This window comes from Plectropomus leopardus, chromosome 9 (genome assembly GCF_008729295.1).
Source record: "Plectropomus leopardus isolate mb chromosome 9, YSFRI_Pleo_2.0, whole genome shotgun sequence".
Classification (NCBI taxonomy): domain Eukaryota; kingdom Metazoa; phylum Chordata; class Actinopteri; order Perciformes; family Serranidae; genus Plectropomus; species Plectropomus leopardus.
The window spans coordinates 16660961-16679171 of NC_056471.1; the positions used below are offsets into that span (position 1 = coordinate 16660961).

At 41.0% G+C, this 18211-nt stretch overlaps 1 protein-coding gene across 3 annotated transcripts in view; it reads right to left on the reverse strand.

Moving 5' to 3' along the window:
* spock1 (SPARC (osteonectin), cwcv and kazal like domains proteoglycan 1) overlaps positions 1-13438 on the reverse strand; it is a 132872-nt gene extending 119434 nt beyond the window's left edge. For 2 of the 3 annotated variants that reach the window (XM_042493318.1, XM_042493317.1), the window contains exons 1-2: positions 13328-13385; positions 12606-12740 (exon numbers count right to left, since the gene is read on the reverse strand). In XM_042493318.1, the coding sequence (XP_042349252.1) occupies positions 12606-12740 (135 nt within the window). In that variant the 5' untranslated portion in view covers positions 13328-13385. Of the gene's footprint in view, positions 1-12605; positions 12744-13327 lie in introns of all 3 variants that reach the window. The other variant, XM_042493319.1, reaches the window with a different exon arrangement.
* Between the last annotated feature and the right edge of the window lie 4773 nt (positions 13439-18211).

Genomic DNA, 18211 nt, shown 5'->3' on the forward strand with positions numbered 1-18211 from the left:
AACCAAGATGGTGAACATGTGAAGCCCATGAACACTGTAGGCAGAACAGATGGACAGGCGGAGGATAGAAGGATGGGAGAAATGTGGAATCCATCATCAATAAAACGTGTGTGTGTGTTTCAGTCAGCTTTGTCCATTTTTCACAAAAAAAGGACATGGCACATTCTTATCAATCGTTTATATTCATTGCTGTGTAAATCATCAATTTCCATTTCAGATATCCACCGGGTTAAATATCAGGACGTTCTTTCAAAGCAAAGACCTCACACTCCTAACACAACAACACTATCCCTGTGTCATCAGGGACTTCCTATTTGGAGGAGTAACAAGCGGACAAATAAGGCTGCTATGGCTCATCTCCACTCAGACTCAACTTATAAAACAGATTACAAAAAGACAGTTCAAACACTGGCATATGGAGAGATGTAGAGGGAGCCAAACCCTGAGGAAGAAACATCTGATCATGCAGTAGTGCCACAGCACAATGGGGGTGACAGCTTCATTAATGGCAATGGCAACAGAGACACTCACACAAAGACGTACAAAACTATTCTGACATACAGAGTACACGTCTCTATTTTCACTGACACACAGACATGATGATCAAAACAAGCTATGCATGTTTTATGCATGAAACTACGCACAACTCTGTCTATACACAGGTTTTCACAAACACACACCTATCCAAAAACACATAAGCACAAACACACACATACACACACTGATCTCCTCCCCTTCCATCAAAACCGGCTTTCACAGATGTGAGTTAAAACCGTACAATATCACAGACATATGTTGATAGAAAGCTGGCTGCCTGTCATTAGTAAAATGTAGACTTTCTAACAACGACAGCAGACATCCATGAAAATGAAATATGGTGGAAATATAGCAAAGACAGCTTGAAGCCATATGGATGACTGGTGTATGCAGGGTAATGGCAGATTAAAACTGGAAATGCAATTTAGAGTGAATCTGTTTTAGTGCTGAAATCATTAGTCCAATAATCAATCAGGTGATTGACAGACAATTATTCCCATAATTTTTTAATTGAATTGTTCACATCAGCTTGAACAGCGAGAATATGGGGCTTCACTCAGTTTAAGATCATTGTTAACTGTCTATCTTTGGGTATGGGACTGAAGTCTTTTGGACTGAAGAATTTTTTATGTGTCACCCCTTTTTTATTTTTTGACATTCTATATAAATAAATGAGTAAACAATTTATTTTTTTAAAGTCAATATATTAATCAATGGTACTGGTTGTAGCCTCATTAAAATAATGCAAAAGATAGTGTGCATTGATTTTCGATCAATATCTCAGCCATAGAAATTGAATTAGAGTAAAATGGACATACCCATTCATATCAACATAGCAGGATGGTCAAAGCATCAGACATTTTTATGTGTATCATTGCAAGTTGCAGGTAAAAACAAAAAAAAAATATTAACTTGCATGAATGCGTTACATGAAAAGCGTGATCCCTTTACTTTTCATAAAGCGCCTGCCACAGATGAAAATTTTCTCTTACAATTTATCCTGAGGGGGACATGATTGTCTGTAGTAATCCATCAGGTTTCCCACAAATCCATTTATTTGTGGCAGTCCACAGATAAACGAAACATCTGCTGCCCCATATTGATTTTATATTTTGGGAACTGGAACATTCATTTTGAGTGCAGTTAAATATATATATATATAATGTTAAGTTATGCATTGAACCACACTCTCAGAGCACAGAGCGTACTCTGGGCACAGAGGGAGCAAAAGAACGCCAGGTGCAGTAAAAGTGAAACTTAGTAGTTAATTGCACTTGGTCCAAAAGTATGCATTCACCCACCTCTGCAGCAGCTGTTCCTCTCTTTCATTGATCTGATCAGCTCTGACCGCATTGACAGATCAATTATCCACCCGTTGACTCCTCAAACTGCTGCGTTCATTTTACAAACGTGCAAAAATGTCCGAATTTAGAGAGGGGGGACAGAAACACACACACACACACGATAAAAACAACAAGAACCTCTTATTCAAGTCTCAAATGGCCAAAATGTCAACCTCGAAGTGATGTGAGAAGAGGAATCAGAAAAAAGTCTCTTGGGACCATAAATGTCTGTACAAAAGTTCATGACAACCACAGCAGTTTAAGTGGTGGGGCAACAGACAGACCAACCGACCAAGCTATGCTAGGCATTCAGACCACTAGCATGGTAAATCATGCCAATGTGTTATTCCTCTTCATTGATTTAAAACATTGTCCACAGTGATCTTACACGTCCACAGATATTGAAGGTCTAACTACCTCAGTATAAACAGCATGGCAGAATTTCCAATGGTAAACAAATGTATTAAATCTCATGTTGCCATGCCACCTCCCTCTAAATGTAGGGTATTTAAGGTAATAATGCTGGTAGCTAAATATGAATATTATTGCAGTATGTGCAGTATAGGTGATCCAATACATCGCTTTTCTAGGATTTTCTTTGCTTCAGTGTAGTGGTAAAAATATCTTCTTTCTAACAGAATATTACTCAAACTAAGAGATCCAAACGCAGAAACAGTGTTGGAGTCTTTCCGTTTCTTTTTTGCGAATGGTCTGAGGATGGTTTCTCTGTCTTGGTAAATCTTTAGACATGAGCAGCAAATCAGACAGCATCTCTTCAAAAGAATCAACAGCTTAGCAGGAGAGCTTCATATCGGCGCCAAATAGACCGGCAGAAAGACAATCCCCACAGGGAGAGAGAGGAGGGAGTTTGGAGGGGCTGCCATGACAAAGCTGACTGAAACACACACACACGTTTTATTGATGATGGATTCCACATTTCTCCCATCCTTCTATCCTCCGCCTGTCCATCTGTTCTGCCCACAGTGTTCATGGGCTTCACATGAAAGCTCCTCCTCTTCCCCTCTTCTCCCGCTATTTCTCTGTTTTGTCCATTTCCTCTTTCTTATCATCAGCCAAAATTACACTGGCAATCCTTTTGCTCCCCTGCTTTGTCCGTCTCTCTGTGTTCTACCCTCCAACACACACACACACACACACACACACACACACAAAACCTGTTTATCCTGGTCACAGGAGAGAGTGACCTTTGTCTAGCTTGTGACCGAAATGTCCTCCAATATGTTCATGTGGCTCCATATGTGTGTGTGTCTTCCTGCCTCTTCACACTCTCATTGATTATATCAAGGCTCCAATCAGGGTAACCAGGGCCTGTAAATTTACTGATCGATCTCTCCAAGAGCCTCGGGGTGGATTGGAAGCTGCGTGTGTGTTTGGGTGAGCATTCATACACACGCAGAGACAGCGGTTGGAGAGAGATGTGAAAATTTTCCACAAGTCAGTTTAAAGGGGAACTACATGGCACAGAAAAAAAATCCTCCCTCAGTGCTGAGATTAAAATCAGCTTTTTCTCATTTGAAATCAATAGTTTAGGGTGAGAAGGAGAGCATGGAAAAAGGGAAAAGGGATGAAAAGAGGCAGAAAGCACAGAAGTGAAAAGGTTTATTTTTTGAAGGACACTGTTTCATCAGGAATTAGTCCAGTATAAAACGAGAGAGGGAAGAGCCGGGAGAGAGTGGAGGTGATAAACGACAGGAAGAGAAGGTGTAGAGGCAGCTTAAGAGGAGAAAGAGACATGGAGGACAGAGCAGAGGAGAGATAAGGAAGAATGACAGGTGTTCACCCAAGTCTTCACTTAATTGACGGGAATACTGTATGTCTGCAGGGGAGTGTTCACGCAGAGTTTGTGTGTGTATGGGAGAAGGTGAAGGTGACTCCAGGGTTCGTCTTGTCTAAGCTGCTTCTCTAAACCGCACCCCACCCCTCCCCCGCAGCTGCGCAACCAGCCAATCAGGACGCACACGCATACACACCAGGGTGCAAACATAGACACAACAGAAGAGATAATTTGGATGCAGTGGGAAGCTCCCAGGTGTGAATGTGTTCACGGTGAGTCAGAGTGGGGGCTGAAAAAAGAACGTGCAAGCTCAGCAGAACTCTCTCCTCCATAAATGGAAATGGGGAAAACATGTAATACAAGCTACCACACCGGTCAGCTTTGAAATGGAAATATTAGTGGCACAGACGCTGCCTCCATTGCAGCAAAACACATAGTAACTCAAAAATTGCTGTACACACACAAACATACACACAGGCACACACAGTCCCCGTGTTTTGATAAATAAAGACGGCGAGGGTCGGTGACTGGCAGCCCCGGAGAGACTGTCAACATGCAAGAGTGAATGATAAAAGATGACAAATATTTAATTGTCAGCATGAGATTGAGCAGAGACAGGCCTCATGCTCTGACACACACAGTAACAACACAACCCCACAAACACAAACAGATTTCCAACCTGCCGCCAGGTCTGCCTGCTAATGAATAGACAGTCTGGAGACGGAGTGCATTTACACAAATATATGAGGAAATATGCAGCACACATCCAATGTCCCTCGCAAATAAGATTTAGTGCGTTTCTGTAAATCTGACAGCATGCAAGCAGAGTGGAAGACAGGATTTTGGTAGAAAATGAGAGAGAGGAGGAATGGGAGGGAGGACAGGGACAAGAAAAGCCCCTTTTAGGAGAAACAAACAACAGGCTCAGAAGAGTGAAAACAACTTTTCCTCCTCTTGAGGATAAAAGTGGGTCTGCCTGAATGGCAATGACAGCTTTTCTGTCAGTGTTTGCAGAGAGAGATTCTGATAAGAGATGCAGGAGGAGAGGAGAGGAGAGGGGAGGAGAGGAGAGGAGAGATAAAAACCCCAGACATCAGTAATGCCGGGTATTTGGGGCAAAATTAAGACTATAATGAGTAGAAACCCGATAGATGGTATTCTATGCCAGAAATATGGGTTACTTTTTTTAAACAGTGTTACCAGTGAAAGGGAAAGTAACCCCAGATTGGCTTTTCACCTTGCTGTATTTGCATTTTTTCAGCAATATGTCTGCTTATTTTGTAGCTTGCTCTTGAATGTGTGCTGCTTGTGGTTTGGGAACTTTACCTTTATATAAAATCCCGAACTCACCTGCATGCTGAGCCGGGGAATATCTCTAACACAGCAAAAGAAAATAGAGGCAGAGGGCTGAGTCTCTGCAGAAATAATAAACCGCCATACACTTCTAGTTGATCATAAGTGATGACAAAGACGGATTACTTTATTACTTTTGTTTACTTTTTTGTTTGTTTGTTTGTTTTGGTTTTTCTGTTTTTGTATGTTTGTCTGTTTTAGAAGAATGAGAAAACAGTCTACAAATCTGACCAGGCATTTAATGCCAACTTTCGGTACACATTTTGGTTGGTACCAAAAGTAATAAGGAGCATTACCCAGCTCAAAATGAGATAAAATGTCAACTCAAAATTGTATCAGTTCCATTAGATATGGCTTTCCAATACAACTGTTTGACTATATGCTCCTATTCTTTGCACAAAGTTTGAGAGTTTGAACAGGGTTTGGAAGAATGTTCAGGGTGACATCAATGTTCATGTGTTAACCCTCTAAAGTTAGCCCTCTAAGCTTATGCAGGCTACACCGCTTATGGATTGGAAATTTGCAACATTTTTCTCAAACAAAAGCCAGAGACTGTATTGTATTAAGTCGCTGTGAGCTGTAAATTCAGCTCTTCTAAGCCAAAGGTAGAAGATGACGTCATCTCCAAACCTGATGGGGCAAAGCCTCTCTTCCTCTAGGCAGCTTCCTCCAACTCTGACTCACCCTGGGTCTGGGTCTGCAGCTGTCTATACCAGAGAGCAGTGTGAATGTAAGGAGGGCCCGCTCTGCAGTTAAATATGGGGGCCGGAATGTCTGCAGAAGTACACTGCACACTGCTTGACTCAGAAAAAAAGGGACTTCTCAACTTCAAAATCTCAGTCAACGGAGAGTTCTCTGACTCCTGATTTAAATCTTGTACTTTCAGGGGGAAGCCCTAAAAAAAAATAATTGTGTGGGCCAGTGTCTACAAACCTACTGACCTAAAACTCAGTTATTTGCTCAGACTTCTGTCATCAGCAGTCCTGATGATCAGTTATCTGCACACATTCTCAATTAAACTTATGCTGATGTTATACACCGACTCTCCGACACTAATGCTTATTGTACCTTTACCTCAGTACAAACTACCCAATAATGTCCTCGCACAGCATAAATCCACCAATAATACGCCTGCTAAGGCCAGAATAGAGAACTGGCTTGAACCAGCCAGCTCAGCAATACGCAGGCTATAATATGTATTAGCTGATAGACGTCACTACTGTATAAAAAGCAATTACACCAGCAGCTCCTTAACACTTTCCCCAACCTTTCAATAAACTTTCCAATAGTTAAGTGTTAAATTATCAGTGTTTCCTCTTTTCACGGCAGAGACCACCCTAAGATTGGGGTCAGCTGTTTCGATGCAAAAGGTGAATGAGGTGAAGTAATTAAGTGAATAATTTAGACATAGTGAAGGACTATAATTATCAGCTAAAATTGCACCTGTTACCATTAGAACACTTCAGAAAAGGTGTACTTAGGTTCACTCAACATACAAATATATGGAATGTAAATTTGTCTGAGAGTCACTGTAGGGAGAGCTAATACATTACCAGTACCATAAAGAGACAGTGTGAAAATCACTGTAGTTACACATTCATGCACAGCGTCAACCCCACACGCTGGTGCTACCAGATTTATATTGGTTAATAAGATCTTTTGTTTTACCGCTGCTGCTCCCACCACTATTCCAGCAGGACCCTAAAATACTCCCTCCCGTCCCCAGCAGAATACTTTGATGTAGCCAACAACACAAGGCAGCTGCAGGCTTACAACAAAGTTGACCCTGCTTGAAACAGAAAAAGCATCGTACTCAGCGCTGCATACAAATGTGTGTATATTCACTGCAGCTATACTTTATTTGCATAAAAGCTCATGAAAATTAAAGTGGTGATTGTAACCTAAGGAAAATGAAAATACTGTTGGCATAAATTACAAGAAGTGATTTGGCAAAAGAGCAAGACGGGTAGTTGAGCAAATTTAAAGATTAAGAAACTATTTAATTGGTCAAAACATTTAGATCCTCTAACAAGCTGAGCAAGCTCCAAACTGTCCGTAGAGCATACTGGAAATAAAGGCACTGCGCTAGAAAAATAAAATAAGATGCTTTTCTACAAGACAGCTCAACTAATCAGACGGTTAAACAATGGTGGCGTGTGTGTGAAGAATTAGATGAGCTCAGCCAGCAAGCCTGTCCCCAAACTTCAGTTTGCAGCCAATACAGTGTGTCAATTATTCCACAAATGTGTCCTTTTGTTTCTGCAAACAGCTGAATGTCTGCTTCAAGTATACAAGCAAATAACAAAGACGTTGGCTTTGTTTTGATTGATGTAAAAATGTTTTTGAACTGACAAAATATGATTATAATGAGGGATATTTTTTTAAATTTCTACTGCATGTCCTTCCTCAATAGAAGAGTAAAACCGTCCCTGTCTGCATCATATCTTCCAACAGTCCAGCTGTTAGGAATGTGCCTATAGGCAAAAGAATAAATCAAATGCTAGTTTCCTGATGTTTTCAAGATACGCCACCTGAACTTTGACTGTTTAACTATTGCACCAGCTCCCCTGCCGACAAATGGACGCTCATACATTATGCAGGAGCGAGCAAGTGGCTCATCAGGGATGCACAGTGAAACATGGCAGGCAGGGGGAGAGCAGCAGAGAGGAGGAGTCATGGGTGAGGGCAGAGGGGGAGGGAGGTGGAGGAGATAGAGAGGGCCATGGTTGAGGAAGCACAGGGTCATTCACAGCTCCAGAGACAGAGGAAGAAAATGAGTGAAAGAGAGAAGCGTGGAAAAAAATGTGGAGTTCATGACTCGATGGGAATTAAGAGGAGAGGGATGAGATTGACTGAGTGACAGAGAGACATGACAGATTGTGAAAAGCAGACACTGTGCTAAAATTCACATGTTCACGATGAAAAGGATTCAAATCTGGTGGCCAGTATGACATCAAATATACATAGTTTCATAGTTTTTATAATACAGCCCACTGATGCTTGAAAAGGGTAAAGAATTTCTGAAAAATCTGTCTGATATTCTTTTTTAGATGTATGTACATATTTCTAACAAAATTCCAATAAATCTTGCCATTAAAGATATAAGACAAAATAATGTAATGACACCAAAGGCAAGGTTAATACTAAACTAGCTCACCACTGTATTTGTCATTTCCAGTCATATTTTTTGTAAACGTGGGCCAATGGGCCCTCTCGAGATATGCTTTACCCATATCATCACATGCATGTTAACTGGGAGAGTCTTTGCCCCTTTTCACGCAGAGCTCATTTTTCAAACCGCTGGTAAGTCCTTTCTTGATGCTGCCCTTGCATTTTAACACAGAGTTCAAACAACTGCGGCATCATACCACTCCAGGGTGTGATTTTAGATAGCATGCCAGCATCACGGCAGCAATAGAGGCCTGATAGGTGTGATGTTTGACAACAGCATCTACCGATAAGCATTTAATGCTGCTTATTGATACGCGTTGCGCGTTTCAGCCCTTAGCTCTCTTCAGATTTACTTTTGTGATCTTTAAGTCGGTACCAAGAATGCTCTAAGGGATTTCTGAGTGAGCACGCCACTTCTTTTGTTTGTCAACTGCATCTGCCTCTCATGTGACATATAACATATGCATCAGCAGTGCTTTTTTAACAATAACAGTGGCATAACATGGCAGTAACAAGCATTTATACCTTTCCTGTGATCTTGTCCTTTCCTTAGAGCCTATGGAGCTCCTGAACTTCTCTGTTTTCCCAATTTTCTAACACGTTTGACTACTGTCCTTCTCTTTTGAGTTAGCCGCTAACTGCTGCTTTTTTAAAGTCCCGCAGTGGGTCACACGCATAATACATCATTAAAATGACACATCCAGCATCTATGGTCTATCCTGAAATTGTTGCAGGATTGTTACTACCTCTGCTGCTGGCTTGAGGGTGAGTCAACTCTATCCCCTATTCCACAATTGTACCATTCAAACAAAACAGCGCAGAAGCATAATGGTGCAATACTCCTACCTTAAACAGCAAGTGTAAAATGGGCTTTTCTCAATGGCAGGGGTTAAATAGGCACTTCTTTCTCACAGGGGGTTGTGGGCCTAGTGGTTTCTTCAGTGATGCTAGCCATGTCTTGGCTAGTAACGTTAGCTGTAACATTAGCCTCCTGGCTAAAGTGCCCCTCTTTCCCTCTGTAGCGGCTGGGCCCCAGAAAGCTTTCCCCTTTCTCCTCTTACAGAGAGCCCTGGTCGCATCTGTCACGGTGTTGGACTTTGGTCCTAAATTTTAAGAGTCCTAAAGTAGTCTGTCTTTGTCACCAAATCTCTAAATAAGATGCCATGGACTAGATTGTCAACTTTCAGCAGGTAAAAATCACTCTGTGTAAAAGAGGCCTTTGAACACATCATGATCACATCTACAGTATCTGAAGATGAGGCTTTTCTCAATCTTCAAATTTAGATGGTTATAGTTTTTGGTAGTTTGAAACTGACTTACACAGAACCACATTTTCCTAATCTTAGGTCTTGTTTGTGAAAATAAAGAGTTTGGCACCGGAAAGGGGAGGAAAGAAATGAATAAGAAAGAATGGAGGAGGAAAGAAGACACAGTGGGACAAAAGGCAGCCAATGTTGCAGAAGACAAATTACGACCAGCAGGTTTTTCCTATGTGATAGGGCAGACAATGCACACGCACACATAAACAGAACTGCAGGTTGGTAGCATTGCTTGAAATATTAAACATAAATGTCACAGCCTTTCCCTCCATCCATTGCTCCTCTTCTCCCCTCATTCCCCTCCCTCCTCTCCGCTCCAGTACATACCTCCGTCCTCCACTGACAGTTTCCTGTTAATGAGTTTCACTTGCACAGGAGACCACAGAGAGAAATAAAGAGTGGGCAGCAGGCTCACACACACGCACGCACCACACACACAAACACACACTCACACACATACACTGCAGGTAGTAGAGCCCTGCCTGAGTGTATACAGACATGACTAATACGGCTCTCACATCACCGATCCAGTGCTGTATGGGGAAGGCCAGCTCTAATAAGGCCAAAGTTAGCCCACTGTCTCCTGAAATCTCTGGAGAACATGTTAGCGGGCAGCAAAGGACAACAAGTTAGGAGTATGGTATCAAAATGGAAAGCCGGTGGTTACAGTGCTGTCACCATCAGCTCAATGACTGGTTAGACCGGAGAGTGTGTTAGTTTAGCATTACTGAGGCCAGAGCCGGGGCTGAGAGTAAGACTGTGGAAGTCAACATATTCCAAGAAGAACACAAGCTTGTTCTGAGTCTGTCCCAACACCAAGAGTAACTAAAGTCATTATGTTCATGACATGATGGATTCAGTGTATATACAATCAGCCCCTTTAATTCCCCGTTAAGTAGCTGTAAGGTTGTTTAAATAACACTGTCTGGCAGCGTCACGTATATTCTTTTCAAGCTCTTCAATGCAGCTGTAAAATGTTTACACAGAGTGAAGTATTCAAAGCCCTGACTGTATATTTGTATGGTTGCACTATTCCATCAAATGGAAATCAAATGGATGTACTGTGTATTTTTGTACAGAATTTCCCCTCATTCAGCTTGATATATTTGGTATATTTAAAAACAAGCCAATCCCCAGAGCAAATGATGACATTGTATGTTTCTGCAGATCACAGATATGTTAAATTTGATCATGTCATATGTGGTGGATATGTTGAAATGCAACTTTTAAGTTTTATGTTGTGACAACGCTGTGGTTAATGTGTGGTTAAGGTTTAGGCACAAAAAACACTTGGCTGGGGCAAGGAAAACATCACATTTAGCTTAAAATACCAAGTTCTACTGCCAAAAACATGACTGGAAATGTCCCAACATGTTGTTTAAAAATACCCGGTTTTGTCACTGTAAACACAGCTGGAAATGTCCCAACCTCTCCTTGAAGACTACCCAGTTTTTTCACCAAAAACACTGCTGGAAATGTCCCAAAATCTTGTAATGATTTTGTCACCAAGAAAAAGCTGAAAATGCCCCGACCTCTTGTTAAAAAATACTTGGTTTTCTCACCACAAACACAACTGGAGATGTCCCAACGTCTGGTGAAACAATTACCCGGTTTTGTCATCACAAACACTGCTGAAAATGTCCCAAAATATCATGTAAAAATACACGGTTTTGTCATTACAAGCAGTATTGCAAATGTCCCAACATCTTGGTAAAAAATATCCAGGTCTATTTCCACAAGCACAGCTGGAAATGTCCCACAACTCATTAAAAAATACCCAGTTTTGTTGTTTGTTGGTCTTGAACTGTGGTCTACAGCTGTCTGCTTCTCAAACAACCAGGGTGTCATGCCATCCACCAAAACCCCGATGAGAAACTCAGCTCATATACATGTAATCTGAACTACATCACTTAGAAAAAGTTTATGTGATACATAAGAAACATACAAATTTAACATATCTGTGGTTTGCAGAAACATAATATTCCAACATTTTATTCTGGTGGCTGGGCTGTTAAAAACGTGTGGGTTTGAACAATGTGGCTGCACATCATCTGGCTGAAGACTGTATGTGCTTTAGTTCTTATTTCACAATTATTAGACCTACATGTTGTTGCCACTGCAGAGAACCGTGCTTAGCTTCTCAAGTGACTTTCAGTAAATTTATATCAGCACCTACTGTATTCACTAAGTTTTACTTTAAGTCAAAGCTCAAGGCTGCTCTCCGGAGCATTTCAGGTGTTTTAACCATAGCAACCAGGGCTTTAAATCTTGACCTAGATCTCAGACAATCATGGTGGTTTATACAAGAGTAAGACACTTATGTATCAACACTGGATGAGTCTGTATTGACTGAGTTATTTGGCCTACCGTTGACTGAAGAGCTATCATGGCCACTTGTGAGAAAACAATATTATACCGTTTATGGCTGATATCCCTGAGGATAAAAGCCTCGATGATTCCCAATAATTAATTTACATCAGACACAGACCTCTACACATGGGTGGACTCAGTCGACTATAGACTTTAATATGCACCGTGGGTTGTTTTTCTGAAGAAAAATCACACAGGAAAGGCAGAAATACTAAACTAAATTCATTACTGCAGAGGTTGATCTACATGTTATGAAACAGCACTGTGATTCACAAACTCACTTCTTCTGAAATATGTGATCTTATCAGCTATAAAAGCCCAATATTTTGCTCTGACTACTTGAAAATGGAATGAAATTATGACATTCAATTAATATCAACACTGGCAAGTAAAAACAGTCAGTTCAGAGGGGGAAATCATTCAGTCAATCAAATCATAGCTGTGAAGTGTTTTTTTTTCTTCTTTTTTCAATCAGATGTAGAAGCTTGATGTTGTCTGCTTCTCTTTTAACCATGATCTGAACCTGCTGAGTTTCTACAAGGTGGATTATGCCTGCTGGCAAGTGCTCAAGTACTCACAGGGTGTATCAAGGGCGTAGTGTTCTCTCTCTCTCTCCCTCACACACACACACACACACACACACACACATGAATACAATGTAGCTAATTATGGTGCCCCCTTTTGCGCTAGATGTTGTGTCTCTTAGTTCAAACTCACATCTCGGAATCTGTTCCAGGATCTGTCCTTGTTGTACTGAGCCGCGGTGCTCAGCCATTTGTCGTTATTGTTACCGGAGACCGCCGTTTCTCTGCTCAGCAAGAGAGCCACGGCAGGTAGCAGAAAGAAGAACATCTTCTGAAAGCAAAGAGAAAGCGCGTGTGTGAGAGGGAGAAGAAGAAAAAAAAACAGACGGACATAAGACGGATAGATATATTCAGAGTAAGAAAACAGATGCAGAGGAAGAGGAGGATGCAGCAAAGTCTTTAGAAGAGCAGCATGAAGTGAGACAGAGCACTTTACAGAACACACAACTCTCACATTGTGACGCAGAATGGATCAGCATGTTTTTAAAAAAAAAGCCGCAAAACGAACCACTGTTTGTGACTGTAGAGCGCTCATTTGATCAAATTGCTGATCCTTCCCCTAATCGGATTATAAAACATTGGAGAGTTGTCACCGCGGCAGATGGGGGCACCGCGAAACGATTAGCACGCGAGCTTCCCCTCCGCCAATTTAAAAAGCAATTAGCGGCGTCAACACTATTGGCGCCCCCACGGAGCTTTGTCTTGGCTCGCATCTGCTTTCTCCTCCATCCAGCAGCAGCAGCAGCAGCAGCATAAAAGTCGACAACTACTCACTTTCATTTCCAGTTTATATTTCTTTGGAAATAAAAAAAAAAAAAAAAAAAAAACGACTGTCAATATTGGTGCTTCGCCTACCTGGAATAGTTCGTTGGTGTCCAATTTGAACGATTCCCGGGGGTAAATAAGTCCACGGCCCCGGGCACTCCGGTGGCACCCGACTGCTTGTAGGATTGACGGCAAAAAGGGAGCTGCGAGGACGAGCGGACCGGGAGCTTTCTCCTCCTCCTCGGTCACCAGACACCGCCTCCTCTCTCTGTCTCTCTTTCTCTCTCTCTTTCTCTCTCTCTCTCTCCAGTACGCACTCACCGTGTCATTGATTTTAAGCAGGGGGGGATTTTTTTATGGTCTCGCTAGAGCGCGAGCAGGATTTGGGCGCCGTGTCACACAGCTGTTCAGGGGTGTACACAAATTTCATTTTAGTCACGCGCCTCTGTTGTGGAATTCAAGCTCGTGTCCAGTATAGGAAATACAATTAAGACACACACAAACCATAAAATCAGCGCCTTGTCGGTGCTTGAAGCGGCTCTAGTTTCAGTCCCCACAGCGGATGGGTTGATCCGCTGAGGGCTGCGCGCCTTTTAGCACCATGGACAGAGGCAGGCCACATGAAACGCTGCTTTTTAAAATGAAAACACAATTCATAAATGGGACACATAACTAGGACGTTCATTTTTTTTGGGGGGGGGGGGGGGTATAACGATATATGTTTAAATATTTAATCTGTAGCGCTCTGCTCAGACTCTCTCTGGGTTTCTATCTTTTTGGCAGGACTCTTGTTTCTCATTTTCTCTCTCTCTCTTTGCATAATGTGTGTGTAAATGTGTGAGGAGTTCAGGGAGAACACTGTCTGCTGTTCACTAAAGCTTTGGTGCGACTGTTGTGTGGTGAGGAGGACCATGGATGGATTACAGGCACAAGCACATGGGCCCAAAGTGTAAGGTCCCCTGCTCCTTCACCTGCTATTTTTCACTGAATTTATATGTAAAGACCAGGAAAAGACTTTGAATGACAAATGCAAGGACACTGCCAAGAAATACACATTTAATTCAAAAGGTGCAAAACAACCACAAAGAGATGCAAAATGACCCCAAAGACACACAAAAGGATTACAGATACACACTTAATGCCACAAAAAAGATACAAAATAACCTCAGAGTCACAGAATGAATACAAAGACATACAAAACAACCAAAAAGAATAAAAAAATGTCCCAGAAAAGACACAAAATACCCTCAAAGAGACACAAAATGAATACAAAGAGATACAAAACATCTAAAAAAAGACACCAAATTACCCCAAACAATATAAAAAAATATTACAAAAGGACACAAAATGACTTCAAAAACATACAAAACAACCACATAGAGACATAAAATGCCCCAAAAGAGACAAAAACATTTACATTAGACAAAAAAGAGAGAGGGAGAGACACAGAACAACCACAATAAAATACAAAATTATGACAAAAAATGGCAAAAAGTCTGTGGGGTCACTCCTTTTTGTGCAGTTCAGTTCACACCTATTGACTTGTTTTAGCACAGGGGGAGCCGGGAGTTTTGGTCAAGCTCCTAATCTCCCTCAGTTTCTCATAAAAACCCCACTCTGGCTGACATCACAATTCTCCTTTGTATTGCTTGCACTTTTGGAAAGTATTACCGGTATTAATCTAGTTGGTAACAGTAGTCAAAAGAAAGATTGTAGTTTCTTTTTGCAATACTGTGTTCATCTCAACCTGCTGTGTTACAAAACTCATTGCCCTTGCAAGGAAAGGTTTTTTCTTTTTCCAACACTGCATGAAATTCATATATCTGTATTTTACCATGCTGTTTTAATGAGCCTGAATTGTTTGTCACCAAAAGTGCAGTGCTGTTTTTTCCTCCCGGGAAACTAAACCTTATAGGTTACAGGCCTAATGCAATTTCTCTTTTCATTTCCTCTTCCTGGTCCAGAATCAGAGCTCATTAAAAATGAAACAGGTTAAATAGAATGACGTTATACGCAGTAGTTTGCAAATGTGTCTGCTGCAGTGTGAAATTGTGAAGTCCAATCAAGTGACTTCCAAACCTTTTCTTATAAAATACTGCATATGTTCCATGTTTTGTCCACATTATGTAAAGTTTCAAGCATTAATTGGACAGAAAACGCTCATCACATGAACAAGCGTGCTGGCGGTTTGATGTTTGGTGACAAAGCAGGGTGCTCCAACAGGCCTGCAAGGTTTAATGAAGCAGTTAAACACTGCGGGTGGAGGAGCTGTTCTTGTCGCTGAAAGTTTTTCACCTTAGTTGCCAAGTTAAAAAACAACCAACATGTCAGAGACTCTGGTTTTTTTTTTCACTTGATTATACTACAGCTTCGAGTCATGATTATAATATAACCTTTGTACCAATAGATGCCACTAAATCCTACATTTAAGTACCCAAAGATTGGTATTTTAAAATTTAAACCTGATAAGTAAGACCCTTATAAATAAAAATATTATTTATAAGGCTGCGGATGGACAAGGCAGATCATTCAAACTAAGCATGCAAAGAGCAAATCACATAAATAATTAAAAGTAGTTATCCGTAATGTGTAATTTAGCAGTTGATCCAAAGTAAATTGTTCAGATGCATTAAATAAGTGGCCAGGTTTTGCAGATTTACATAAACCATCATTCGATGCCAGTCATTAAGAGTGTTTGGCAGAGGTGTATCTTATTAATAATGAGCAGTTATTAGGGTGTTGCCACAGTGCTGATATGTTTTCCTGGTCTGCAGCATCTCCTCTATTCAGTGTGAAAAGATGGAATCAAGTGTGTCAGGGCCACTGAACATAACATTTAATGTGGTTATCTGTGACTGCATATGCATGTATGGGATCAACAACAGCAGCGTGGTACATGTTACATTTGACTGATTATGAGTCACTGACTCTGTGTCCCGGTTATATACAACAGTCACATTCACATCATAAAGCTAATGGATAGAGGTTGAGGTCTGCATAATACAGGCTAATAATGAGACCTTCCTCTTTAAAAACACGTCTCTCACTGAGCCATCTTATACTGTGAAGCTCTGTGTGAGTGCTGAAATTGGAAAGTCCAATAAGCAGCTTATGAGCTGAATGATTATGAGACACTTGATTTTGACATTTAGAGGCTCTTACAAGACATTTATATGCAGTATATGTTAATAGTTATGTAGCCCGTGTTAAATGGGTACCCTGACATTTACAGTAAATCTGGGTAAAGTTGGGATACTCTGGAATGAGTATTTGTCCTTCAGCTGCTGCCAGGTGGCTTATTTACAAATCTCCTTTCACATTTTAGACTTTTAGCTCAAGAGAGACTCTAAAATATCTGTACACTTGTTCCAAAGGGCTGGTAATATGGAATAAGATGTCCTTAGGACATATTTAATTTTGTAGATGTTTTAAATTAGTACATTAGTTAACCTTTTAAAACCTGGATCAACATCAGTGTCCTTGTGCTGCATTCAAGTTCAAGTGGCTTTATTGTCATTATATTGGGGGTCAGACAACAACATAACAAATTTAAAGTAGCATTTCCTGAGGCATAAAATGTTTCAAATGTTTCAGAGCATTTATACCTGTGAAACCTGAGAGAATCAGTTTGATTTCTTGCAGAAACACGGGAAAAAACATAATGAGCAACTTGGGAAGACGTGTCCCACAAACTTTAGAAAAAAGACAGAAAAATAAAAAAAACATAAAAGGTAACAAGGAAATGATTTGAAATTATGTTATACTTCATCTCAGCCCATCCATTCCCCTAAATACACACTGTGCCTTTGACAAATACTGAAGTTCATGGTTTCACATATCCTCATCAGATGTAAGCATGGGATATTTTTTCATCATTTTGAGTAAAAAAGTAAATGACATGGACTGTATGTTCATTTTTTTCCATTGTTCAGTGTCATTGTGTTGTTATTGCAGTTTAGCCAGAGACTCACCACTGTCTGAGTTCAAAGGATCCAGTCCAGACCCACTCCTTCTGATTTCCTGTCCTTTCTTTCTCTAAATCCCAGCATCCACCCAGGGGGGACTTTAGAAGATGAAGGATAAGAACAGCTGTAGGGGATCCAATTTTGAATAATAAAGATCAAAATATATGAAACAAAGCAAAGAAGAGCTGTGGATCCAGCAGTAAATTTACTGTTGTACTTCCCCCACACTGCCAATACAGATGGAGATGAGAAAAAAGGGAGGGGAGGAGAGAAGAAAAACAAGAATGATGAAACACGATTAAAGTTGTGTGTGTGTATGTGCATGTGTGTGTTTGTGTGTGTGGGAGACAAGCAAGAAAGAAACAAGATGGGGGAAAGTGTGCGGGTGATGTTTGAAAGCGAGCAGTGGGGTGTGATAGACTGTTTCTTAATGAGCTATGTGTCTGTGACTTAACTTGTGCATGAGAACTTCAGTTCCACTTGAGCAGCTCCAGAGAAAAGCTCTGTCAGTCTGCCTGAGAAATGGACCATGATCATAAAGCATATCAGCCTCCTAGACGATATCTGCCGGGGCTGTCCCACTGTGCAAGGTGCAAAATGTTGCAAAACGTAGTATTTCCATCAGACAACAATTCGCATTTCTGCCGGGTGCTCTTGGGGGCATTCTTAAATCCAATCATACATCTGACGTTCCACATAGGATGAAAAGAGAAATTCATAGAGCATGAAACCCACCAGCAAATGGGATAAAGAGTATAAATGTCTCAGCATCCCGATAGATGCTCTTATACACCGGGTGCGTATCCTAATCAGTTCCCCATCAAGGACTTCGCTGACAGTAAACAGAGTATTTTGTTAACTTGCCCAATCTAAAAACAGGACTAATCTAGCATCCAAATAATAATGGGATAGACTTCAGCATGTAAACACATCTGAAATTTTTTTTTAAGAAACAACCCACCAACGGACTTTGATGTTTTCTTCCACCATTTGGGCACTACTGCATTTA